This window comes from Petromyzon marinus, unplaced genomic scaffold, assembly GCF_048934315.1.
Source record: "Petromyzon marinus isolate PM22_M1 ecotype Great Lakes invasive population unplaced genomic scaffold, UKy_Petmar_22M1.pri1.0 PM_Scaffold_52, whole genome shotgun sequence".
NCBI classification, from domain to species: Eukaryota; Metazoa; Chordata; class Hyperoartia; order Petromyzontiformes; family Petromyzontidae; genus Petromyzon; species Petromyzon marinus.
The window spans coordinates 172,384-198,359 of NW_027423524.1; the positions used below are offsets into that span (position 1 = coordinate 172,384).

The window sequence follows — 25,976 nt, forward strand, 5'->3', positions numbered from 1 at the left end:
CCCACCTCCACCCCCCACCACTACCCCCCACCTCCACCCCCCACCACTACCCCCCACCTCCACCCCCACCACTACCCCCCACCTCCACCCCCCACCCCTACCCCCCCCACCTCCACCCCCACCACTACCCCCCACCTCCACCCCCCACCACTACCCCCCACCTCCACCCCCCACCCTCCACCCCCCACCACCCCACCACACCCCCCACCTCCACCCCCCACCACTACCCCCACCTCCACCCCCCACCACTACCCCCCCACCTCCACCCCCCCACCACTACCCCCCACCTCCACCCCCCACCACTACCCCCCACCTCCACCCCCACCACTACCCCCCCCCCCCCACCCCCCACCACCTACCCCCACCCCACCCCCCACCACTCCCCCACCTCCCCCCCACCCCCACCACTACCCCCCACCACCCCCCACCTCCACCCCCCACCACTACCCCCCACCTCCACCCCCACCACTACCCCCCACCTCCACCCCCCACCACTACCCCCCACGCACTACCCCCCACCACTACCCCCCACCACCACTACCCCCCACCACCTACCCCCCACCACTACCCCCACCCTACCCCCCCACCACTACCCCCCCACCACTACCCCCCACCACTACCCCCCACAGGTAATGAAGAGTCCTGAGGCGGTGGTGCAGCAGGTGACTGAGCTGGTGGGCAAAGCGTTCAGGGTCCAGCCTGGTCCAGCGTCACCGCCTGCACTACCCTCAGCTGAACGTCTCTCGCAGCGAGCTGACGGGCAGGCCGCTAATCACCTTGCCAGGGTGAGCAGTCAGTCAGTCACTCAGTCAGTCAGTCAGTCACTCAGTTAGTCACTCAGTCAGTCACTCAGTCACTCACCGCCTGCACTACCCTCAGCTGAACGTCTCTCGCAGCGAGCTGACGGGCAGGCCGCTAATCACCTTGCCAGGGTGAGCAGTCAGTCAGTCACTCAGTCAGTCAGTCAGTCACTCAGTTAGTCACTCAGTCAGTCACTCAGTCACTCACCGCCTGCACTACCCTCAGCTGAACGTCTCTCGCAGCGAGCTGACGGGCAGGCCGCTAATCACCTTGCCAGGGTGAGCAGTCAGTCACTCAGTCAGTCAGTCAGTTAGTCAGTCAGTCAGTCAGTTAGTCAGTTAGTCACTCAGTCAGTCAGTCACTCAGGTCACTCACCGCCTGCACTACCCTCAGCTGAACGTCTCTCGCAGCGAGCTGACGGGCAGGCCGCTAATCACCTTGCCAGGGTGAGCAGTCAGTCAGTCAGTCAGTTAGTCAGTTAGTCAGTCAGTCAGTCAGTTAGTCAGTCAGTCAGTCACGTCACTCAGTCACTCACCGCCTGCACTACCCTCAGCTGAACGTCTCTCGCAGCGAGCTGACGGGCAGGCCGCTAATCACCTTGCCAGGGTGAGCAGTCAGTCAGTCAGTCAGTCACTCAGTCAGTCAGTCAGTCAGTTAGTCATCAGTCAGTCAGTCACTCAGTCAGTCCAGTCAGTCACTCACCGCCTGCACTACCCTCAGCTGAACGTCTCTCGCAGCGAGCTGACGGGCAGGCCGCTAATCACCTTGCCAGGGTGAGCAGTCAGTCAGTCAGTCAGTCACTCAGTCAGTCAGTCACTCAGTCAGTCAGTCAGTTAGTCAGTCAGTCAGTCACTCAGTCAGTCAGTCAGTCAGTTAGTCAGTCAGTCACTCAGTCAGTCAGTCAGTCAGTCATCAGTCAGTCACTCAGTCAGTCACTCACCGCCTGCACTACCCTCAGCTGAACGTCTCTGCCAGCGAGCTGACGGGCAGGCCGCTAATCACCTTGCCGGGGTGAGTAGTTCAGTCAGTTAGTCACTCAGTTAGTCAGTCAGTTAGTCAGTTAGTCACTCAGTCAGTCACTCAGTCAGTCACTCAGTCAGTCACTCACCGCCTGCACTACCCTCACCTGAACGTCTCTCGCAGCGAGCTGACGGGCAGGCCGCTAATCACCTTGCCAGGGTGAGCAGTCACTCAGTCAGTCAGTCAGTTAGTCAGTCAGTCAGTCAGTCAGTCAGTCACTCAGTCAGTCAGTTAGTCACTCAGTCAGTCACTCAGTCACTCACCGCCTGCACTACCCTCAGCTGAACGTCTCTCGCAGCGAGCTGACGGGCAGGCCGCTAATCACCTTGCCAGGGTGAGCAGTCAGTCAGTCAGTCAGTTAGTCAGTCACTCAGTCAGTCAGTCACTCAGTCACTGAGTCACTCAGTCACTGAGTCAGTCACTCAGTCAGTCACTCAGTCAGTCACTCACCGCCTGCACTACCCTCAGCTGAACGTCTCTCGCAGCGAGCTGACGGGCAGGCCGCTAATCACCTTGCCGGGGTGAGTAGTCAGTCAGTTAGTCACTCAGTTAGTCAGTTAGTCACTCAGTCAGTCAGTCACTCAGTCAGTCACTCAGTCAGTCACTCACCGCCTGCACTACCCTCAGCTGAACGTCTCTCGCAGCGAGCTGACGGGCAGGCCGCTAATCACCTTGCCAGGGTGAGTAGTCACTCAGTCAGTCACTCAGTCAGTCAGTCACTCAGTCAGTCAGTCAGTCACTGAGTCACTCAGTCACTGAGTCAGTCACTCAGTCAGTCACTCAGTCAGTCACTCACCGCCTGCACTACCCTCAGCTGAACGTCTCTCGCAGCGAGCTGACGGGCAGGCCGCTAATCACCTTGCCAGGGTGAGCAGTCAGTCAGTCACTCAGTCACTCAGTCACTCAGTCAGTCACTCAGTCACTCAGTCAGTCACTCAGTCAGTCACTCACCGCCTGCACTACCCTCAGCTGAACGTCTCTCGCAGCGAGCTGACGGGCAGGCCGCTAATCACCTTGCCAGGGTGAGCAGTCAGTCAGTTAGTCAGTTAGTCAGTCAGTCACTCAGTTAGTCAGTTAGTCAGTCACTCAGTCAGTCACTCAGTCAGTCAGTCACTCAGTTAGTCAGTCAGTCACTCAGTCAGTCACTCAGTCAGTCACTCAGTCACTCAGTCACTCACCGCCTGCACTACCCTCAGCTGAACGTCTCTCGCAGCGAGCTGACGGGCAGGCCGCTAATCACCTTGCCAGGGTGAGTAGTCAGTCAGTCAGTCAGTCAGTTAGTCAGTCAGTCAGTCAGTCAGTCAGTTAGTCACTCAGTCAGTCAGTCAGTCACTCACCGCCTGCACTACCCTCAGCTGAACGTCTCTCGCAGCGAGCTGACGGGCAGGCCGCTAATCACCTTGCCAGGGTGAGCAGTCAGTCAGTTAGTCAGTTAGTCAGTCACTCAGTCACTCAGTCAGTCACTCAGTCAGTCACTCAGTCAGTCAGTCACTCAGTCACTCACCGCCTGCACTACCCTCAGCTGAACGTCTCTCGCAGCGAGCTGACGGGCAGGCCGCTAATCACCTTGCCAGGGTGAGCAGTCAGTCACTCAGTCAGTCACTCAGTCAGTCAGTCAGTCACTCAGTTAGTCACTCAGTCACTCACTCACTCAGTCAGTCAGTCACTCACTCAGTCACTCACCGCCTGCACTACCCTCAGCTGAACGTCTCTCGCAGCGAGCTGACGGGCAGGCCGCTAATCACCTTGCCAGGGTGAGCAGTCAGTCAGTTAGTCAGTCAGTTAGTCAGTTAGTCAGTCAGTCAGTCAGTCAGTTAGTCAGTCACTCACTCACTCAGTCACTCACCGCCTGCACTACCCTCAGCTGAACGTCTCTCGCAGCGAGCTGACGGGCAGGCCGCTAATCACCTTGCCAGGGTGAGCAGTCAGTCAGTCAGTCAGTCAGTTAGTTAGTCAGTCAGTCAGTCAGTTAGTCAGTCAGTTAGTCAGTCGGTCAGTCAGTCACTCAGTCAGTCACTCAGTCACTCAGTCACTCACCGCCTGCACTACCCTCAGCTGAACGTCTCTCGCAGCGAGCTGACGGGCAGGCCGCTAATCACCTTGCCAGGGTGAGCAGTCAGTCAGTCAGTCACTCAGTCAGTCAGTTAGTCAGTTAGTCACTCAGTCAGTCACTCAGTCACTCACCGCCTGCACTACCCTCAGCTGAACGTCTCTCGCAGCGAGCTGACGGGCAGGCCGCTAATCACCTTGCCGGGGTGAGTAGTCAGTCATTTAGTCACTCAGTTAGTCAGTCAGTTAGTCAGTTAGTCACTCAGTCAGTCACTCAGTCAGTCACTCAGTCAGTCACTCACCGCCTGCACTACCCTCAGCTGAACGTCTCTCGCAGCGAGCTGACGGGCAGGCCGCTAATCACCTTGCCAGGGTGAGTAGTCAGTCACTCAGTCAGTCAGTTAGTCAGTCAGTTAGTCAGTCACTCAGTCAGTCACTCAGTCACTCACCGCCTGCACTACCCTCAGCTGAACGTCTCTCGCAGCGAGCTGACGGGCAGGCCGCTAATCACCTTGCCAGGGTGAGCAGTCAGTCAGTCAGTCACTCAGTCAGTCACTCAGTCACTGAGTCACTCAGTCACTGAGTCAGTCACTCAGTCAGTCACTCAGTCACTCACCGCCTGCACTACCCTCAGCTGAACGTCTCTCGCAGCGAGCTGACGGGCAGGCCGCTAATCACCTTGCCAGGGTGAGCAGTCAGTCAGTCACTCAGTCAGTCACTCAGTCACTCAGTCAGTCACTCAGTCAGTCACTCAGTTAGTCAGTCAGTCAGTCACTCAGTCACTCACCGCCTGCACTACCCTCAGCTGAACGTCTCTCGCAGCGAGCTGACGGGCAGGCCGCTAATCACCTTGCCAGGGTGAGCAGTCAGTCAGTTAGTCAGTCAGTCAGTCACTCAGTCACTCAGTCAGTCACTCAGTCAGTCAGTCAGTTAGTCAGTCACTCAGTCACTCACTCAGTCACTCACCGCCTGCACTACCCTCAGCTGAAAGTCTCTCGCAGCGAGCTGACGGGCAGGCCGCTAATCACCTTGCCAGGGTGAGCAGTCAGTCAGTCAGTCAGTCAGTTAGTCAGTTAGTCACTCAGTCAGTCAGTTAGTCAGTCAGTCACTCACTCAGTCAGTCAGTCAGTCACTCACCGCCTGCACTACCCTCAGCTGAACGTCTCTCGCAGCGAGCTAACGGGCAGGCCGCTAATCACCTTGCCAGGGTGAGCAGTCAGTCAGTTAGTCAGTCAGTTAGTCAGTCACTCAGTCAGTCAGTCACTCAGTCACTGAGTCACTCAGTCACTGAGTCAGTCACTCAGTCAGTCACTCAGTCACTCACCGCCTGCACTACCCTCAGCTGAACGTCTCTCGCAGCGAGCTGACGGGCAGGCCGCTAATCACCTTGCCAGGGTGAGCAGTCAGTCAGTCAGTCAGTTAGTTAGTCAGTCAGTTAGTCAGTTAGTCAGTCAGTCAGTCACTCAGTCAGTCAGTCACTCACCGCCTGCACTACCCTCAGCTGAACGTCTCTCGCAGCGAGCTGACGGGCAGGCCGCTAATCACCTTGCCAGGGTGAGCAGTCAGTCAGTCAGTCACTCAGTCAGTCAGTCAGTCAGTTAGTCAGTCAGTCAGTCACTCAGTCAGTCAGTCAGTCAGTCACTCAGTCAGTCACTCAGTCACTCACCGCCTGCACTACCCTCAGCTGAACGTCTCTCGCAGCGAGCTGACGGGCAGGCCGCTAATCACCTTGCCAGGGTGAGCAGTCAGTCAGTCACTCAGTCAGTTAGTCAGTCACTCAGTCAGTCAGTCAGTCAGTCAGTCACTCAGTCACTCAGTCAGTCACTCAGTCACTCAGTCACTCACCGCCTGCACTACCCTCAGCTAAACGTCTCTCGCAGCGAGCTAACGGGCAGGCCGCTAATCACCTTGCCAGGGTGAGCAGTCAGTCAGTCAGTCAGTTAGTCAGTCAGTTAGTCAGTCAGTCAGTCAGTCAGTCAGTCAGTCACTCAGTCACTCAGTCAGTCACTCAGTCACTCACCGCCTGCACTACCCTCAGCTGAACGTCTCTCGCAGCGAGCTGACGGGCAGGCCGCTAATCACCTTGCCAGGGTGAGCAGTCAGTCAGTCAGTCACTCAGTCAGTCAGTCACTCAGTCAGTCACTCAGTCACTCAGTCAGTCACTCAGTCACTCAGTCAGTTAGTTAGTCAGTTAGTCACTCAGTCAGTCACTCAGTCACTCACTCAGTCAGTCACTCACCGCCTGCACTACCCTCAGCTGAACGTCTCTCGCAGCGAGCTGACGGGCAGGCCGCTAATCACCTTGCCAGGGTGAGCAGTCAGTCAGTTAGTCAGTCAGTCAGTTAGTCAGTCAGTCAGTCACTCAGTTAGTCACTCAGTCACTCAGTCAGTCAGTCAGTCACCGCCTGCACTACCCTCAGCTGAACGTCTCTCGCAGCGAGCTGACGGGCAGGCCGCTAATCACCTTGCCAGGGTGAGCAGTCAGTCAGTCAGTCACTCAGTCAGTCAGTCACTCAGTCAGTCAGTCAGTCACTCAGTCACTCAGTCAGTTAGTCAGTCAGTCACTCAGTCACTCAGTCACTCACCGCCTGCACTACCCTCAGCTGAACGTCTCTCGCAGCGAGCTGACGGGCAGGCCGCTAATCACCTTGCCAGGGTGAGCAGTCAGTCAGTCAGTCACTCAGTCAGTCACTCAGTCAGTCAGTCAGTCACTCAGTCAGTCACTCAGTCAGTCACTCACTCAGTCACTCACCGCCTGCACTACCCTCAGCTGAACGTCTCTCGCAGCGAGCTGACGGGCAGGCCGCTAATCACCTTGCCAGGGTGAGCAGTCAGTCAGTCACTCAGTCAGTTAGTCAGTCAGTCAGTCAGTCACTCAGTCAGTCAGTCACTCAGTCACTCACCGCCTGCACTACCCTCAGCTGAACGTCTCTCGCAGCGAGCTGACGGGCAGGCCGCTAATCACCTTGCCAGGGTGAGCAGTCAGTCAGTCACTCAGTCAGTTAGTCAGTCAGTCAGTCAGTCACTCAGTCAGTCAGTCACTCAGTCACTCACCGCCTGCACTACCCTCAGCTGAACGTCTCTCGCAGCGAGCTGACGGGCAGGCCGCTAATCACCTTGCCAGGGTGAGCAGTCAGTCAGTCACTCAGTTAGTTAGTCAGTCAGTCAGTTAGTCAGTTAGTTAGTCAGTTAGTCAGTTAGTCACTCAGTCAGTCAGTCACTCAGTCAGTCACTCAGTCAGTCACTCACCGCCTGCACTACCCTCAGCTGAACGTCTCTCGCAGCGAGCTGACGGGCAGGCCGCTAATCACCTTGCCAGGGTGAGCAGTCAGTCAGTCAGTCACTCAGTCAGTCAGTCAGTCAGTTAGTCACTCAGTCAGTCAGTCAGTCAGTCACTCAGTCAGTCACTCAGTCAGTCACTCAGTCACTCAGTCACTCACCGCCTGCACTACCCTCAGCTGAACGTCTCTCGCAGCGAGCTAACGGGCAGGCCGCTAATCACCTTGCCAGGGTGAGCAGTCAGTCAGTTAGTCACTCAGTCAGTCACTCAGTCAGTCAGTTAGTCAGTCAGTCAGTCAGTCAGTCAGTCAGTCAGTCACTCAGTCAGTCAGTTAGTCAGTCAGTCAGTCAGTCAGTCACTCAGTCAGTCACTCAGTCAGTCAGTTAGTCAGTCAGTCAGTCACTCAGTCACTCAGTCAGTCACTCACCGCCTGCACTACCCACAGCTGAACGTCTCTCGCAGCGAGCTAACGGGCAGGCCGCTAATCACCTTGCCAGGGTGAGCAGTCAGTCAGTCAGTCAGTCAGTTAGTCAGTCAGTTAGTCAGTTAGTCAGTCAGTTAGTCAGTCAGTCACTCACTCAGTCAGTCAGTCAGTCACTCAGTCAGTCACTCAGTCAGTCAGTCACTCAGTCAGTCAGTCAGTCACTCAGTCAGTCAGTCAGTCAGTCACTCAGTCAGTCAGTTAGTCAGTCACTCAGTTAGTCAGTCAGTCAGTCAGTCAGTTAGTTAGTCAGTCAGTCAGTCAGTCAGTCACTCAGTCAGTCAGTCAGTCACTCAGTCAGTCACTCAGTCACTCACCGCCTGCACTACCCTCAGCTGAACGTCTCTCGCAGCGAGCTGACGGGCAGGCCGCTAATCACCTTGCCAGGGTGAGCAGTCAGTCAGTTAGTCAGTCAGTCAGTCACTCAGTCAGTCAGTCAGTTAGTCAGTCAGTCACTCAGTCACCGCCTGCACTACCCTCAGCTGAACGTCTCTCGCAGCGAGCTGACGGGCAGGCCGCTAATCACCTTGCCAGGGTGAGCAGTCAGTCACTCAGTCAGTCACTCAGTCAGTCACTCAGTCAGTCAGTCAGTCAGTCAGTTAGTCAGTCACTCAGTCACTCACTCAGTCACTCACCGCCTGCACTACCCTCACCTGAACGTCTCTCGCAGCGAGCTAACGGGCAGGCCGCTAATCACCTTGCCAGGGTGAGCAGTCAGTCAGTCAGTCAGTCAGTTAGTCAGTCAGTCAGTCAGTCAGTCACTCACTCAGTCAGTCACTCAGTCACTCACCGCCTGCACTATCCTCACCTGAACGTCTCTCGCAGCGAGCTAACGGGCAGGCCGCTAATCACCTTGCCAGGGTGAGCAGTCAGTCAGTCAGTCAGTTAGTCAGTCAGTCACTCAGTTAGTCAGTCAGTCAGTCAGTCACTCAGTCAGTCACTCACCGCCTGCACTACCCTCAGCTGAACGTCTCTCGCAGCGACCTAACGGGCAGGCCGCTAATCAGCTTGCCAGGGTGAGCAGTCAGTCAGTCACTCAGTCAGTCACTCACTCAGTCAGTCAGTCAGTCAGTCACTCAGTTAGTCACTCAGTCAGTCAGTCAGTCACTCACTCAGTCACTCACCGCCTGCACTACCCTCAGCTGAACGTCTCTCGCAGCGAGCTAACGGGCAGGCCGCTAATCACCTTGCCAGGGTGAGCAGTCAGTCAGTCAGTCAGTCAGTCACTCAGTCAGTCACTCAGTCAGTCAGTCACTCAGTCAGTCAGTCACTCAGTCAGTCACTCAGTCAGTCACTCAGTCACTCACTCAGTCACTCAGTCACTCAGTCACTCACTCAGTCACTCACTCAGTCACTCAGTCAGTCACTCAGTCAGTCACTCAGTCACTCACTCAGTTAGTCACTCAGTCAGTCAGTCACTCACTCAGTTAGTCAGTCACTCAGTCACTCACTCAGTCACTCACCGCCTGCACTACCCTCAGCTGAACGTCTCTCGCAGCGAGCTAACGGGCAGGCCGCTAATCACCTTGCCAGGGTGAGCAGTCAGTCAGTCACTCAGTCAGTCACTCAGTCAGTCAGTCACTCAGTCAGTCACTCAGTCAGTCAGTCAGTTAGTCAGTCAGTCAGTCACTCAGTCAGTCAGTCACTCAGTCAGTCACTCAGTCAGTCACTCAGTCAGTCAGTCAGTCAGTTAGTCAGTCACTCACTCAGTCACTCAGTCAGTCACTCAGTCAGTCACTCAGTCAGTCACCGCCTGCACTACCCTCAGCTGAACGTCTCTCGCAGCGAGCTGACGGGCAGGCCGCTAATCACCTTGCCAGGGTGAGCAGTCAGTCAGTCACTCAGTCAGTCAGTTAGTCAGTTAGTCAGTCAGTCAGTCACTCAGTCAGTCAGTCAGTCACTCAGTCAGTCAGTCAGTCACTCAGTCACTCACCGCCTGCACTACCCTCATCTGAACGTCTCTCGCAGCGAGCTAACGGGCAGGCCGCTAATCACCTTGCCAGGGTGAGCAGTCACTCAGTCAGTCAGTCAGTTAGTCAGTCAGTTAGTCAGTCAGTCAGTTAGTCAGTCAGTCACTCAGTCAGTCACTCAGTCAGTCACTCAGTCAGTCACTCACCGCCTGCACTACCCTCAGCTGAACGTCTCTCGCAGCGAGCTGACGGGCAGGCCGCTAATCACCTTGCCAGGGTGAGCAGTCAGTCAGTCAGTCACTCAGTCACTCAGTCAGTCAGTCAGTCACTCAGTTAGTCAGTCAGTTAGTCAGTCAGTCAGTCAGTCAGTCACTCAGTTAGTCACTCAGTCACTCAGTCAGTTAGTGACTCAGTCAGTCAGTCAGTCACTCAGTCAGTCACTCAGTCAGTTAGTCAGTTAGTTAGTCAGTCAGTCACTCACTCAGTCAGTCAGTCAGTCACTCAGTCACTCACTCAGTCAGTCACTCAGTCACTCACCGCCTGCACTACCCTCAGCTGAACGTCTCTCGCAGCGAGCTAACGGGCAGGCCGCTAATCACCTTGCCAGGGTGAGCAGTCACTCACTCAGTCAGTCAGTCAGTCAGTCACTCAGTCAGTCAGTTAGTCAGTCAGTCACTCAGTCAGTCAGTCACTCAGTCAGTCAGTCAGTCACTCAGTCAGTCACTCAGTCAGTCACTCAGTCACTCACCGCCTGCACTACCCTCAACTGAACGTCTCTCGCAGCGAGCTAACGGGAAGGCCGCTAATCACCTTGCCAGGGTGAGCAGTCAGTCAGTTAGTCACTCAGTCAGTCACTCAGTCAGTCAGTCAGTCAGTCAGTTAGTCACTCAGTCAGTCAGTTAGTCACTCAGTCAGTCAGTCAGTCACTCAGTCAGTCAGTCAGTTAGTCACTCAGTCAGTCAGTTAGTCACTCAGTCAGTCAGTCACTCAGTCAGTCAGTCAGTCACTCAGTCAGTCACTCAGTCACTCAGTCACTCAGTCATTCACTCACTCAGTCACTCAGTCAGTCACTCAGTCAGTCACTCAGTCACTCACTCAGTCAGTCAGTCAGTCACTCAGTCAGTCAGTCAGTTAGTCACTCAGTCAGTCAGTTAGTCACTCAGTCAGTCAGTCACTCAGTCAGTCAGTCAGTCACTCAGTCAGTCACTCAGTCACTCAGTCACTCAGTCATTCACTCACTCAGTCACTCAGTCAGTCACTCAGTCAGTCACTCAGTCACTCACTCAGTCAGTCACTCAGTCAGTCACTCAGTCAGTCAGTCACTCAGTCAGTCAGTCACTCAGTCAGTCAGTCACTCAGTCAGTCACTCAGTCAGTCAGTCACTCAGTCAGTCACTCAGTCAGTCAGTCACTCAGTCATTCACCAGTCAGTCAGTCACTCAGTCAGTCACTCAGTCAGTCAGTCACTCAGTCATTCACTCACTCAGTCACTCAGTCAGTCACACAGTCACTCAGTCAGTCACTCAGTCACTCACTCAGTCAGTCACTCAGTCAGTCAGTCCGTCACTAAGTCACTCACTCAGTCACTCAGTCAGTCAGTCACTCAGTCAGTCAGTCACTCACTCACTCAGTCAGTCACTCAGTCACTCACTCAGTCAGTCACTCAGTCAGTCAGTCACTCAGTCACTCACTCGGTCAGTCAGTCACTCAGTCACTCAGTCACTCAGTCAGTCACTCAGTCAGTCACTCAGTCACTCACTCAGTCACTCAGTCACTCACTTAGTCACTCACTCACTCAGTCAGTCACTCAGTCACTCAGTCACTCACTCAGTCACTCAGTCAGTCACTCAGTCAGTCACTCACTCGGTCACTCATTTTCCCACTTGCTTGTGTGTGTGTCTGTGTCTGTGTGTCTGTGTGTGTGTCTGTGTGTCTGTGTCTGTGTGTGTGTGTCTGTGTGTGTGTGTCTGTGTGTGTGTCTGTGTGTGTGTCTGTGTGTCTCTGTGTGTCTGTGTGTGTGTGTCTGTGTGTCTCTGTGTGTCTGTGTGTGTGTGTCTGTGTGTGTGTCTGTGTGTCTCTGTGTCTGTGTGTGTCTGTGTGTGTGTCTCTGTGTGTCTGTGTGTCTCTGTGTGTCTGTGTGTGTCTGTGTGTCTGTGTGTCTCTGTGTGTGTGTCTGTGTGTCTCTGTGTGTGTCTGTGTGTCTGTGTGTGTCTCTGTGTGTCTCTGTGTGTGTCTGTGTGTCTCTGTGTGTGTCTCTGTGTCTCTGTGTGTATCTGTCTGTGTCTGTGTGTGTGTCTGTGTGTGTCTGTGTGTCTGTGTGTGTCTCTGTGTGTGTCTCTGTGTGTTTGTCTCTGTGTGTGTGTCTCTGTGTGTGTCTGTGTGTCTGTGTGTGTCTCTGTGTGTCTCTGTGTGTGTCTGTGTGTCTCTGTGTGTGTCTCTGTGTCTCTGTGTGTATCTGTCTGTGTCTGTGTGTGTGTCTGTGTGTGTCTGTGTGTCTGTGTGTGTCTCTGTGTGTGTCTCTGTGTGTTTGTCTCTGTGTGTGTGTCTCTGTGTGTGTGTCTCTGTGTGTCTCTGTGTGTCTAGAGGCGAAGTGTTCACTCGAGGAGATCTTGGCCATGATTCTGAACCACTCACGCTCACTCACTCGCACAAGACTTTGCAGGTACCACCACTACCACCACTACTACACTCTACTACCCACTACCACCATATACTACTACCACCACTACTACCACCTACCACCCCTACCACCACTACTACTACCCCTACCATACCACCACCACTATCACCACTACTACAACTACTACCACTACCACCACTACCACCACTATCACCACTACTACAACTACTACCACTACTACAACTACTACCACTACCACCACTACCACCACCACCACTACCACCACTACTACAACCACTACTACAACTACTACCACTACCACCACTACCACCACCACCACTACCACCACTACTACAACCACTACTACAACTACTACCACTACCACCACTACCACCACCACCACTACCACCACTACTACAACCACTACTACAACTACTACCACTACCACCACTACCACCACCACCACTACCACCACTACTACAACCACTACTACCACCACTACTACCACCACCACTATCACCACTACAACTACTACCACCACTACCACCACCACTACCACCACTACTACCACCACTACTACCACCACTACCACCACTACCACCACCACTACCACCACCACCACCACTACCACCACCACCACTACCACCACCACTACCACCACCACCACCACTACTACCACCACTACCACCACTACCACCACCACTACCACCACCACCACTACCACCACTACTACCACCACTACCACCACTACTACTACTACTACAACTACTTCCACTACCACCACCACTACCACCACCACCACCACTACTACAACTACCACCACCACCACTACCACCACTACTACCACTACCACTACTACCACTACCACTACCACCACCACTACCACCACTACTACAACTACTACCACCACTACCACCACTACCACCACTACCACCACCACTACCACCACTACCACCACTACTACAACTACCACCAACACCACTACCACCACTACCACCACCACCACTACCACCACCACTACCACCACCACTACCACCACCACCACTACCACCACTACTACCACCACTACCACCACTACTACCACCACTACCACCACTACTACTACAACTACTTCCACTACCACCACCACTACCACCACCACCACCACTACTACAACTACTACCACCACTACCACCACTACCACCACCACTACCACCACTACCACCACTACTACAACTACCACCACCACCACTACCACCACTACTACCACTACCACTACTACCACTACCACTACTACCACCACTACCACCACTACTACAACTACTACCACTACCACCACTACCACCACTACCACCACCACCACTACCACCACTACCACCACTACCACCACTACCACCACCACCACTACCACCACTACCACCACTACCACCACTACCACCACCACCACTACCACTACTACCACCACCATCACCACCACCATCACCACTACCACTACTATCACCACTACCACCACCACCACTACTGTCTGTGTCTCACTGTGTGTGTGTGTGTCTCTGTGTCTCACTGTGTGTGTGTGTGTGTCACTCTGTGTCTCACTGTGTGTGTCTCACTGTGTGTGTCTCACTGTGTGTGTCACTGTGTGTGTGTGTCTCACTGTGTGTCACTGTGTGTGTCTGTGTGTGTGTCTCACTGTGTGTGTAACTGTGTGTCTCTGTGTGTCTCTGTGTCTCCTTGTGTCTCACTGTGTGTGTGTGTAGGGCAGGCGGTGACAGGAGCGGTGATCTCCGTCTCTCTCTGTGTGTGTGTCTCACTGTGTGTGTGTCACTGTGTGTGTGTGTCTCTGTGTCTCACTGTGTGTGTGTGTGTCTCTGTGTGTCACTGTGTGTGTGTGTCACTGTGTCACTGTGTGTGTGTGTGTCACTGTGTGTGTGTGTCTCTGTGTGTCTCACTGTGTGTGTGTGTGTCTCTGTGTGTGTGTCTCTGTGTGTCTCACTGTGTGTGTGTGTGTGTCACTGTGTGTGTGTGTCTGTGTGTGTGTCACTGTGTGTCACTGTGTCTCACTGTGTGTGTGTGTGACTGTTTGTGTGTGTCACTGTGTGTGTCTCACTGTGTGTGTGTGTGTGTGACTGTTTGTGTGTGTCTGTGTGTGTCTCACTGTGTGTGTGTGTGTGTCACTGTGTGTCTCACTGTGTGTGTAACTGTGTGTCTCTGTGTGTCTCACTGTGTCTCACTGTGTGTCTCACTGTGTGTGTGTCTCTGTGTCTGTGTCACTGTGTGTGTGTAGGGCAGGCGGTGACAGGAGCGGTGATCTCCGTGCCTCTCTGTGTGTGTGTCTCACTGTGTGTGTGTCACTGTGTGTGTGTGTCTCTGTGTCTCACTGTGTGTGTGTGTCTGTGTGTGTCACTGTCTGTGTGTCTCACTGTGTCACTGTGTGTGTGTGTCACTGTGTGTGTGTGTCTCTGTGTGTCTCACTGTGTGTGTGTGTGTCTCTGTGTGTGTGTCACTGTGTGTGTCACTGTGTGTGTGTGTCTAGGTGTGTCTGTGTTTCTCTGTGTGTGTGTCTCTGTGTGTGTCTCTCTGTGTCTCACTGTGTCTCTCTGTGTGTGTCTCTCTGTGTGTGTCACTGTGTGTGTGTAGGGCAGGCGGTGACAGGAGCGGTGATCTCCGTGCCTCCGTGGTGGGGACAGGCTGAGCGACGCTCCGTTTGGCTGTCTGCCAGCATCTGTCGCCTGCCGCTCCTTCAGATCATGAACGCGAATGTGGCTACAGCCATCAACTACGCAGTATCACTCACAGCCTCGCTCATCAATAGTAGCGCTCACGTACGTGTGTCAGTGTGTGTGTGTGTGTCACTGTGTGTGTGTGTGTCACTGTGTGTGTCACTGTGTGTGTGTGTGTGTCACTGTGTCACTGTGTGTGTGTGTGTGTCACTGTGTGTGTGTGTGTGTCACTGTGTGTGTGTGTGTGTCACTGTGTGTGTGTGTGTGTGTCACTGTGTCACTCACAGCCTCGCTCATCAATAGTAGCGCTCACGTACGTGTGTGTGTGTGTCACTGTGTGTGTGTGTCACTGTGTGTGTGTCACTGTGTGTGTGTGTGTGTCACAGTGTCACTCACAACCTCGCTCATCAATAGTAGCGCTCACGTACGTACACGTGTGTCACTGTGTCTGTGTGTGTCACTGTGTGTGTGTGTGTCACTGTGTGTGTGTCACTGTGTGTGTGTGTCACTGTGTGTGTGTCACTGTGTGTGTGTGTCACTGTGTGTGTGTGTGTCACTGTGTGTGTGTGTTACTGTGTGTGTGTGTCACTGTGTGTGTGTGTCACTGTGTGTGTGTCACTGTGTGTGTGTCACTGTGTGTGTGTGTGTCACTGTGTGTGTGTGTGTTACTGTGTGTGTGTGTCACTGTGTGTGTGTGTCACTGTGTGTGTGTCACTGTGTGTGTGTGTCACTGTGTGTGTGTGTCACTGTGTGTGTGTCACAGTGTCACTCACAGCCTCGCTCATCAATAGTAGCGCTCACGTACGTGTGTGTGTGTGTGTCAATGTGTGTGTGTCAGGGTGTGTCACTGTGTGTGTGTGTCACTGTGTGTCACTGTGTGTGTGTGTCACTGTGTGTGTGTGTGTGTCACTGTGTGTGTGTCACTGTGTCACTCACAGCCTCGCTCATCAATAGTAGCGCTCACGTACGTACACGTGTGTGTGTGTGTCACTGTGTCAGTGTGTGTCACTGTGTGTGTGTGTGTCACTGTGTGTGTGTCACTGTGTGTGTGTGTCACTGTGTGTGTGTGTGTGTCACTCACAGCCTCGCTCATCAATAGTAGCGCTCACGTACGTACACGTGTGTCAGTGTGTGTGTGTCACTGTGTGTGTTACTGTGTGTGTGTGTGTGTCACTGTGTGTGTGTGTGTGTCACTGTGTGTGTGTGTGTCACTGTGTCACTCACAGCCTCGCTCATCAATAGTAGCGCTCACGTACGTGTGTGTGTGTGTCACTGTGTCAGTGTGTCACTGTGTGTGTGTGTGTCACTGTGTGTGTGTCACTGTGTGTGTGTGTCACTGTGTGTGTGTGTGTGTCACTGTGTGTGTGTGTGTGTGTCACTGTGTGTGTCACTGTGTGTGTGTCACTGTGTCTGTGTGTGTCACTGTGTGTGTGTGTGTCACTGTGTGTGTGTGTCACTGTGTGTGTGTGTGTCACTGTGTGTGTCACTGTGTGTGTCACTGTGTGTGTGTCACTGTGTGTGTGTCACTGTGTGTGTCAGTGTGTGTGTGTCACTGTGTGTGTGTGTGTCACTGTGTCACTCACAGCCTCGCTCATCAATAGTAGCGCTCACGTACGTACACGTGTGTGTGTGTGTCACTGTGTGTGTGTCACTGTGTGTGTCACTGTGTGTGTGTCACTGTGTGTGTGTGTCAGTGTGTCACTGTGTGTGTGTGTCACTGTGTGTGTGTGTGTCACTGTGTGTGTGTCACTGTGTGTGTGTCACTGTGTGTGTGTCACTGTGTGTGTGTCACTGTGTGTGTGTGTGTCACTGTGTGTGTGTGTGTCACTGTGTGTGTGTGTGTGTCACTGTGTGTGTGTGTGTCACTGTGTGTGTGTCACTGTGTGTGTGTCACTGTGTGTGTCACTGTGTGTGTGTGTCACTCACAGCCTCGCTCATCAATAGTAGCGCTCACGTACGTACACGTGTGTGTGTGTGTGTCACTGTGTGTGTGTCACTGTGTGTGTGTCACTGTATGTGTGTGTCACTGTGTGTGTCACTGTGTGTGTGTGTGTCACTGTGTGTGTGTGTCACTGTGTGTGTGTGTCACAGTGTCACTCACAGCCTCGCTCATCAATAGTAGCGCTCACGTACGTACACGTGTGTCAGTGTGTGTGTGTCAGTGTGTGTGTGTCACTGTGTGTGTGTGTGTGTCACTGTGTGTGTGTGTCACTGTGTGTGTGTGTCACTGTGTGTGTGTGTGTGTGTCACTGTGTGTGTGTCACTGTGTCACTCACAGCCTCGCTCATCAATAGTAGCGCTCACGTACATACACGTGTCAGTGTGTGTGTGTCAGTGTGTGTGTGTGTGTTACTGTGTCACTGTGTGTGTGTGTCACTGTGTGTGTGTCAGTGTGTGTGTGTCACTGTGTGTGTGTGTGTGTGTCACTGTGTGTGTGTCACTGTGTGTGTGTGTGTCACTGTGTGTGTCACTGTGTGTGTGTGTGTGTGTCACTGTGTGTGTGTGTGTGTGTTACTGTGTGTGTGTCACTGTGTGTCACTGTGTGTGTCACTGTGTGTCACTGTGTGTGTCACAGTGTGTGTGTGTGTGTGTCACTGTGTGTGTGTGTCACTGTGTGTGTGTGTGTGTCACTGTGTGTGTGTGTGTCACTGTGTGTGTGTCTGTGTCAATGTGTCTCAGTGTGTGTGTTACTGTGTGTGTGTGTGTCACTGTGTGTGTGTGTGTCACTGTGTGTGTGTGTCACTGTGTCACTCACACCCTCGCTCATCAATAGTAGCGCTCACGTACGTACACGTGTGTCAGTGTGTGTGTGTCAGTGTGTGTGTGTGTGTGTCACTGTGTGTGTGTGTGTGTCACTGTGTGTGTGTGTCACTGTGTGTGTCACTGTGTGTGTGTGTCACTGTGTGTGTGTGTCACTGTGTCACTCACAGCCTCGCTCATCAATAGTAGCGCTCACGTACGTACACGTGTCAGTGTGTGTGTGTGTCACTGTGTGTGTGTGTGTCAGTGTGTGTGTGTGTGTGTCAGTGTGTGTGTGTGTGTGTCACTGTGTGTGTGTGTGTGTCACTGTGTGTGTGTGTGTCACTGTGTGTGTGTGTGTGTCACTGTCACTAACACCCTCGCTCATCAATAGTAGCGCTCACGTACGTACGTGTGTGTGTGTGTGTGTCACTGTGTGTGTGTGTGTCACTGTGTGTGTCACTGTGTGTGTGTGTGTCACTGTGTGTGTGTGTGTGTCACTGTGTGTGTGTCACACTGTGTGTGTGTGTCACTGTGTGTGTGTGTCACTGTGTGTGTGTCACTGTGTGTGTGTGTGTGTGTCACTGTGTGTGTGTGTCACTGTGTGTGTGTGTGTCACTGTGTCACTCACAGCCTCACTCATCAATAGTAGCGCTCACGTACGTACACGTGTGTCAGTGTGTCTGTGTGTGTCACTGTGTGTGTGTCACTGTGTGTGTGTGTGTGTCACAGTGTGTGTGTGTGTCAGTGTGTGTGTTACTGTGTGTGTGTGTGTGTCACTGTGTGTGTGTGTCACAGTGTCACTCACAGCCTCGCTCATCAATAGTAGCGCTCACGTACGTACACGTGTGTGTGTCACTGTGTGTGTGTGTGTCAGTGTGTGTGTGTCACTGTGTGTGTGTGTTACTGTGTGTGTGTGTCAGTGTGTGTGTGTGTGTCACTGTGTGTGTGTGTCACTCACAGCCTCGCTCATCAATAGTAGCGCTCACGTACGTACACGTGTGTCAGTGTGTGTGTGTCACTGTGTGTGTGTGTCACTGTGTGTGTGTGTCACTGTGTGTGTGTGTCACTGTGTGTGTGTGTCACTGTGTGTGTGTCACTGTGTCACTGTGTGTGTGTCACTGTGTGTGTGTGTGTCACTGTGTGTGTGTGTCACTGTGTGTGTGTGTCACTGTGTGTGTGTGTCACTGTGTGTGTGTGTGTCACTGTGTGTCACTGTGTGTGTGTGTCACTGTGTGTGTGTGTCACTGTGTGTGTGTGTCACTGTGTGTGTGTGTCACTGTGTGTGTGTGTCACTGTGTCACTCACAGCCTCGCTCATCAATAGTAGCGCTCACGTACGTACACGTGTCAGTGTGTGTGTCACTGTGTGTGTGTGTGTGTCACTGTGTGTGTCTGTGTCACTGTGTCACTGTGTGTCACTGTGTGTGTGTGTGTCAGTGTGTGTGTGTGTCACTGTGTGTGTGTCACAGTGTCACTCACAGCCTCGCTCATCAATAGTAGCGCTCACGTACGTACACGTGTGTGTGTGTGTGTGTGTCACTGTGTGTGTGTGTGTCACTGTGTGTGTGTGTGTGTCACTGTGTGTGTGTCACACTGTGTGTGTGTGTCACTGTGTGTGTGTGTCACTGTGTGTGTGTGTCACTGTGTGTGTGTGTCACTGTGTGTGTGTGTCACTGTGTGTGTGTCACTGTGTGTGTCACTGTGTGTGTGTCACTGTGTGTGTGTGTGTGTGTCACTGTGTGTGTGTGTCACTGTGTGTGTGTGTCACTGTGTGTGTGTGTCACTGTGTGTGTGTGTCACTGTGTGTGTGTGTCACTGTGTGTGTGTGTCACTGTGTGTGTGTGTGTCACTGTGTGTGTGTGTGTCACTGTGTGTGTGTGTCACTGTCAGTGTGTGTCACTGTCACTGTGTGTCACTGTGTGTGTGTGTCACTGTGTGTGTGTGTCACTGTGTGTGTGTGTCACTGTGTGTGTGTGTGTCACTGTGTGTGTGTGTGTCACTGTGTGTGTGTGTCACTGTGTGTCACTGTGTGTGTGTGTCACTGTGTGTGTGTGTCACTGTGTGTGTGTGTCACTGTGTGTGTGTGTGTCACTGTGTGTGTGTGTCACTCTGTGTGTGTGTCACTGTGTGTGTGTGTCACTGTGTGTGTGTCACTGTGTGTGTGTGTCACTGTGTGTGTGTGTGTGTCACTGTGTGTGTGTGTGTGTCACTGTGTGTGTGTGTGTGTCACTGTGTGTGTGTGTGTGTCACTGTGTGTGTGTGTCACTGTGTGTGTGTGTGTCACTGTGTGTGTGTGTGTGTCACTGTGTGTGTGTGTGTGTCACTGTGTGTGTGTGTCACTGTGTGTGTGTGTCACTGTGTGTGTGTGTCACTGTGTGTGTGTGTCACTGTGTGTGTGTCACTGTGTGTGTGTGTGTCACTGTGTGTGTGTCACTGTGTGTGTGTCACTGTGTGTGTGTCACACAGAATGTGTGTGTCACACAGAATGTGTGTGTCACACAGAATGTGTGTGTCACACAGAATGTGTGTGTCACTGTGTGTGTGTTGTGTGACACTGTGTGTGTGTGTCACACAGAATGTGCTGTTCTACGACGCTGGAGCGAGTGGCTCCTCAGCCTCCATCGTCACGTTCCAGACGGTGAAGACTCAGAAAGACACACAGCCTCACGTGACTGTGCGGGGAGTTGGGTCAGTCACTCACTCAGTCACTCACTCAGTCACTCAGTCACTCACTCAGTCACTCACTCACTCAGTCACTCACTCACTCACTCAGTCACTCACTCAGTCACTCACTCACTCAGTCACTCACTCAGTCACTCACTCAGTCACTCACTCAGTCACTCACTCAGTCACTCACTCAGTCACTCACTCACTCAGTCACTCACTCAGTCACTCACTCACTCAGTCACTCATTCAGTTACTCAGTCACTCACTCAGTCACTCACTCAGTCACCCACTCAGTCACTCAGTCAGTCGCTCAGTCATTCACTCAGTCACTCACTCAGTCACTCAGTCAGTCGCTCAGTCAGTCGCTCAGTCAGTCGCTCAGTCACTCACTCAGTCACTCACTCAGTCGCTCAGTCAGTCGCTCAGTCAGTCGCTCAGTCACTCACTCAGTCACTCACTCACTCAGTCACTCAGTCAGTCGCTCAGTCAGTCAGTCACTCAGTCACTCACTCAGTCGCTCAGTCAGTCGCTCAGTCACTCACTCAGTCACTCACTCAGTCACTCAGTCACTCAGTTAGTCAGTCACTCACTCAGTCACTCACTCAGTCACTCACTCAGTCAGTCACTCAGTCACTCAGTCAGTCACTCACTCAGTCACTCACTCAGTCACTCAGTCAGTCACTCAGTCAGTCACTCACTCAGTCAATCACTCACTCAGTCACTCAGTCGCTCACTCACTCACTCAGTCACTCACTCAGTCGCTCAGTCACTCACTCAGTCACTCACTCAGTCACTCACTCAGTCACTCAGTCAGTCACTCAGTCACTCACTCAGTCACTCAGTCACTCACTCACTCAGTCACTCAGTCACTCACTCAGTCACTCACTCAGTCACTCACTCACTCAGTCACTCAGTCACTCACTCACTCAGTCACTCAGTCACTCACTCACTCACTCAGTCACTCACTCAGTCACTCACTCAGTCACTCACTCACTCACTCAGTCACTCAGTCACTCACTCAGTCACTCACTCACTCAGTCACTCATTCAGTTACTCAGTCACTCACTCAGTCACTCACTCAGTCACCCACTCAGTCACTCAGTCAGTCGCTCAGTCACTCACTCAGTCACTCACTCAGTCAGTCGCTCAGTCAGTCGCTCAGTCAGTCGCTCAGTCACTCACTCAGTCACTCACTCAGTCACTCACTCAGTCACTCAGTCAGTCGCTCAGTCAGTCGCTCAGTCACTCACTCAGTCACTCACTCACTCAGTCACTCACTCAGTCACTCACTCAGTCACTCACTCAGTCACTCACTCAGTCACTCACTCAGTCACTCACTCAGTCACTCAGTCGCTCAGTCAGTCGCTCAGTCACTCACTCAGTCACTCACTCAGTCACTCAGTCAGTCGCTCAGTCAGTCGCTCAGTCACTCACTCACTCAGTCACTCACTCACTCAGTCCTGTGTGTGTGTGTCTGACACACAAACAACCCCCTACCTCCCCGCGGTGCCGGACCGGCAACTCTTGTCGTGGACAGTGCTGTGGGGGGAGGGCCAATTTTGATTGGCTCCTCCCCTCATGGCATCTGTGTCCACCACAGGGGCTAAACGGGGGCTCTGGACGGGTGCGAGGGGCTGGTAACCCCTCCACCTTCAATTAATTACCACGAAACCACGAATTAAACTGAAATATGTAACTAATAAGCTTGTGCCGGAGGCCTCAGGGGGACAGGCGTCTATGACGTCTCCTGGCCAAACCCCAAGTGGCGGAGCCAGGAGATTGAATCTCTACCCTCGGGGCTACTCCAGAAACAACGAAAAGCCACTACGGGTGGCCACGTGGAATGTTCGAACGCTCACTGCGGAGGAGAGGCTGCCACTCCTCTGTCGGGAGCTGGACCGGTACCGCCTGGATCTATGCGGCATTCAGGAGGTCCGGTGGACCGGCTCTGGCTCCTGCCACCATGAGGGGTGGACAGTCCTCTACTCGGGGCAGCAGACTGCCAAACAACAGGGTGTGGGTCTTCTTTTGAAGAAAAGAATGAAGGGGGCGTGGGAGCGTGGCGGTGAGGTGTGGGAAGCTGTAAGCCCCAGGCTACTTTGGGCTCGCCTTCCCATCAACCAGAGGCGAGGAGTGGTGGTCGTGGTTACTTATGCCCCCACTGAAGACGAACATCCGTGGAGGGATGCAGGCAAAGCCGATGAGTCAGATGCCTTCTATGACCTCCTGTCACAGGTGCTGGCTAAAGTGGCCCCTCGGGATAGAGTCATCATGTTGGGTGACTTCAATGCCCGAGTTGGTCATGATACTGGCACCTGGTCTGGAGTGATTGGAGGGCATGGGCCAGAACAGCTCAATAACAACGGTAGGAGGCTGCTAGATTTTTGTGCAGCCCATGGGCTTGTAATTACCAACACGCTGTTCCGGCATCGGCGCATCCACACAACATCATGGATGCATGCCGGGTCCAAGCAAGAACATCTGCTGGACTACATAGTGACGGACCAGCGAATGCGAGCCCATGTCCTTGACACCAGGACCTACCGTGGAGCTGATCTGCCCTCTGACCATCGACTAGTCATCTGTAAGATACACCTGACATTCTTCCACTCCGGTGGTGGCTGTACACCCAGGACCCCATTCCAACCTAAAGTGGCCTGGTCTCAGTTATCTGATGAAAGTTGCAAGCGAGAATTTCATCATCGCTTGCGGCTGGGATTGGCATCGTCCCCGACTCCTCCTGATGTCGAGGGTAAATGGGCGAGGTTTAGGACTGTGACTCATGCAGCTGCAATGGCTGCTTTGGGTACGCGGTCCAGACCTCCCCAGAGACCCTGGCTGACAGAGGAGTTGTTCACGATGGTTGAGAAAAAGCGACAGGCCCACTGTCATCGGCTACAGAATCCCACGTCAGAGAATGAGGAGGCTTACCGCAGCCTTCGCTCGGAGGTTCGGAGAGCCGTGAGGCGCTGCAAGGATGGGTGGTGGTCGCGGGTGGCTGAGGAGATGGAGTCTGCCTCAGTGGCCCGTGATCACAAATCTCTATTTAACTCCATCAAAAAAGTAACCTGCAGCGCCACACCTATTACCATCATTAGGGGAAAAAACGGTGATCCAATCTCTGACCCCCAGGAACAGGTTTGCAGATTTGCTGAGCATTTCTGTGAGGTCCTGGCGGAGGGAAAATCCCTCAGCCAGGAAAACATCGTGGCACAAAGGGAGGATGACCCTGCTGAGGCTGCGGTGACTCAAATATTGGAAGAAGTCACCCCCTGTGAGTGGCTGGCTGAGGTGCCATCTGTTGAGGAAGTATTGAAGGCGATCCGGAGTCTGAGACCAGGAAAGGCACCGGGTAGAGATGATCTCCCAAGCGAAATGCTGAGGGAGGGTGGCGTTTGTGCACAGACTGCCCTATATGACATCATAACAACGGTCTGGACCACTGGACGGGTTCTGCAGGATTGGAAGGATGCCCTGGTGGTCCCCCTTTTTAAGAAGGGGGACCGCACAGACTGTAACAACTACAGGGGCATCTCACTCCTCAGTGTGCCGGGAAAGGTCCTGGCAAGGATTATTCAGCATCGCCTTGCCAGGCACGCTGAGGAGAGGCTTGCGGAGCCCCAATGCGGTTTCAGGAAAGGGCGGTCCTGCACAGATGCCATATTTTCTGTCCGTCTGCTACAGCAGAGGTGTAGGGAATTCCAACAAGACCTACATCTCTGCTTTATTGACCTGGTCAAGGCCTATGATACCATCAGTAGGCCTGGGCTCTGGGTCGTTCTTCGTGCTTTTGGAGTACCTGACCCTCTGCTCACGATCATTAAGGACCTTCATGATGGTGAGCGGGCCCGGGTAAAACTACGTGGCCGGAAGTCAGAGCCATTCCCTGTACACCTTGGGGTGCGACAGGGATGTCCTCTGGCTCCCACATTATTTAACATCTATTTTGACCACGTAGTTCGTGAAGCCTTCAATAGCTGTACCGGGGGAATCTCCATATGGTACAGATATAATGGTGAGGCTAATCGATGCCCGGGTGCGGTCAAGGGATGGCTCCCTATTGCTCAACCACATTTATGTATGCTGATGACTTGGTAATAGCTGCTCAGTCAGAGGAGGAGTTGGAGACGCTGCTGCTGAGACTAGAGCGTGCCACTAAGAGGTGGGGCCTTACCATCAGCCCCACCAAAACTAAGCACCTGCCTGGGTATTTTGTACCATCGGACACTCCACCCCCACAACTCCCATTCGGTGATGGGGCAGTTGTGGAGAGAGTGGAGAGTTTCCCATACCTGGGCAGTGTGCTTATGACTGGCTCCAGTTTAACAGCAGAGGTCTCACTCCGAATCAGTCGAGCGGCAATATCTTTTCATCGGTTGCGTAACGCTGTGTGGAAGCTACCTGGTCTGTCGCTCCGCACTAAGCTTCAGGTCTTCTCGGCCACGGTCATTCCCTCCCTTCTCTACGCTTGCGAAACGTGGACCCCCCTAATGGAACATCTTCGCCGGTTAGAAACATTTAGGCTGGCCTACCTACGATCCATCCTGGGTTTAACCAGACTGGATTGTGTGAGGAGCTCACAAATCCTTGAAAGATCTGGGCAAGGTCCCATCGGTGAGCTCCTCCGGCAGGCAAGGCTGCGATGGCCGGGTCATGTAGCCCGCATGCCCAGCCACCGCATGCCGAAACAGCTTTTGTTTGGCCGGATTGAGGGGGCTAAGCGGGCGCGGCACGGGCTAGAGAAGAGATGGAGTGATGTGGTACAGGAGGACGTGGAGCTGAGTGGACTTGCCGATGACTGGTACCAGCGGTGTCAAGATCGGCCTCTGTGGAGGAGGCTCGTGAAGGACGCTACTGGGCAGTTGGAGGCAGTCGCCCTCCAACAACAACGGAGGGTGGAGGAGCGACGCTCACAACAGCGAGCGGAGCGCCGGGTGGCTAAAGCACAGCGGGTTGGCACAGTAGGGGGCACAGGTGGTGCATCAGCCAGTCATCTCAGTCAGTCGACCCGTGGCACCTGCTGGGTCTGCCCCGTGACCTCCAGCCAGCGGGCGTTCGACACTTCACGTGGCCTCAGGGTGCACATAGCCTGGCACAAGCGTCGTGGTGACGTTACCGCCACTTAGTGGCGAATGGCGGTTGTTGTTGTTGTTGTCTCTGTGTGTGTCTCTGTGTCTCTCTGTGTCTCTGTGTGTCTCTGTGTCTCTCTGTGTGTGTCTCTGTCTCTCTGTGTCTCTGTGTCTCTCTGTGTCTCAGCTATGACCCCACGCTGGGTGGTATGGAGATGGACGTTCGCCTGTCTCTGTGTCTGTCTCTGTGTGTCTCTGTGTCTCTCTGTGTCTCTGTGTGTGTCTCTGTGTGTGTCTCTGTGTGTCTCTCTGTGTCTCAGCTATGACCCCACGCTGGGTGGTATGGAGATGGACGTTCGCCTGTCTCTGTGTGTGTGTCTCTGTGTGTGTGTCTCTGTGTGTCTCTGTGTCTCTGTGTGTGTCTCTGTGTGTGTCTCTGTGTCTCTCTGTGTGTGTCTCTGTGTCTCTCTGTGTCTGTGTCTCTGTGTGTGTGTGACTCTGTGTCTCTGTGTGTGTGTCTCTGTGTGTCTCTGTGTGTCTCTGTGTGTCTCTGTGTGTGTCTCTCTCTGTGTCTCTGTGTCTCAGCTATGACCCCACGCTGGGTGGTATGGAGATGGACGTTCGCCTGTCTCTGTGTCTC

The 25,976-nt window shown here is 53.6% G+C and overlaps 1 protein-coding gene across 1 annotated transcript in view; it reads left to right on the forward strand.

Annotated features, from left to right (window-relative positions):
- Window positions 1-9,725: 9,725 nt before the first annotated feature.
- The window catches only part of LOC116936986 (hypoxia up-regulated protein 1-like), a 109,195-nt gene continuing 92,944 nt past the window's right edge, over window positions 9,726-25,976 (forward strand). The window contains exons 1-4 of the mRNA XM_076064552.1: window positions 9,726-9,818; window positions 12,124-12,202; window positions 14,777-14,961; window positions 20,176-20,288. Coding sequence (XP_075920667.1) covers window positions 14,887-14,961; window positions 20,176-20,288 — 188 coding nt within the window. The 5' untranslated portion in view covers window positions 9,726-9,818; window positions 12,124-12,202; window positions 14,777-14,886. The remainder of the gene's footprint in view (window positions 9,819-12,123; window positions 12,203-14,776; window positions 14,962-20,175; window positions 20,289-25,976) is intronic.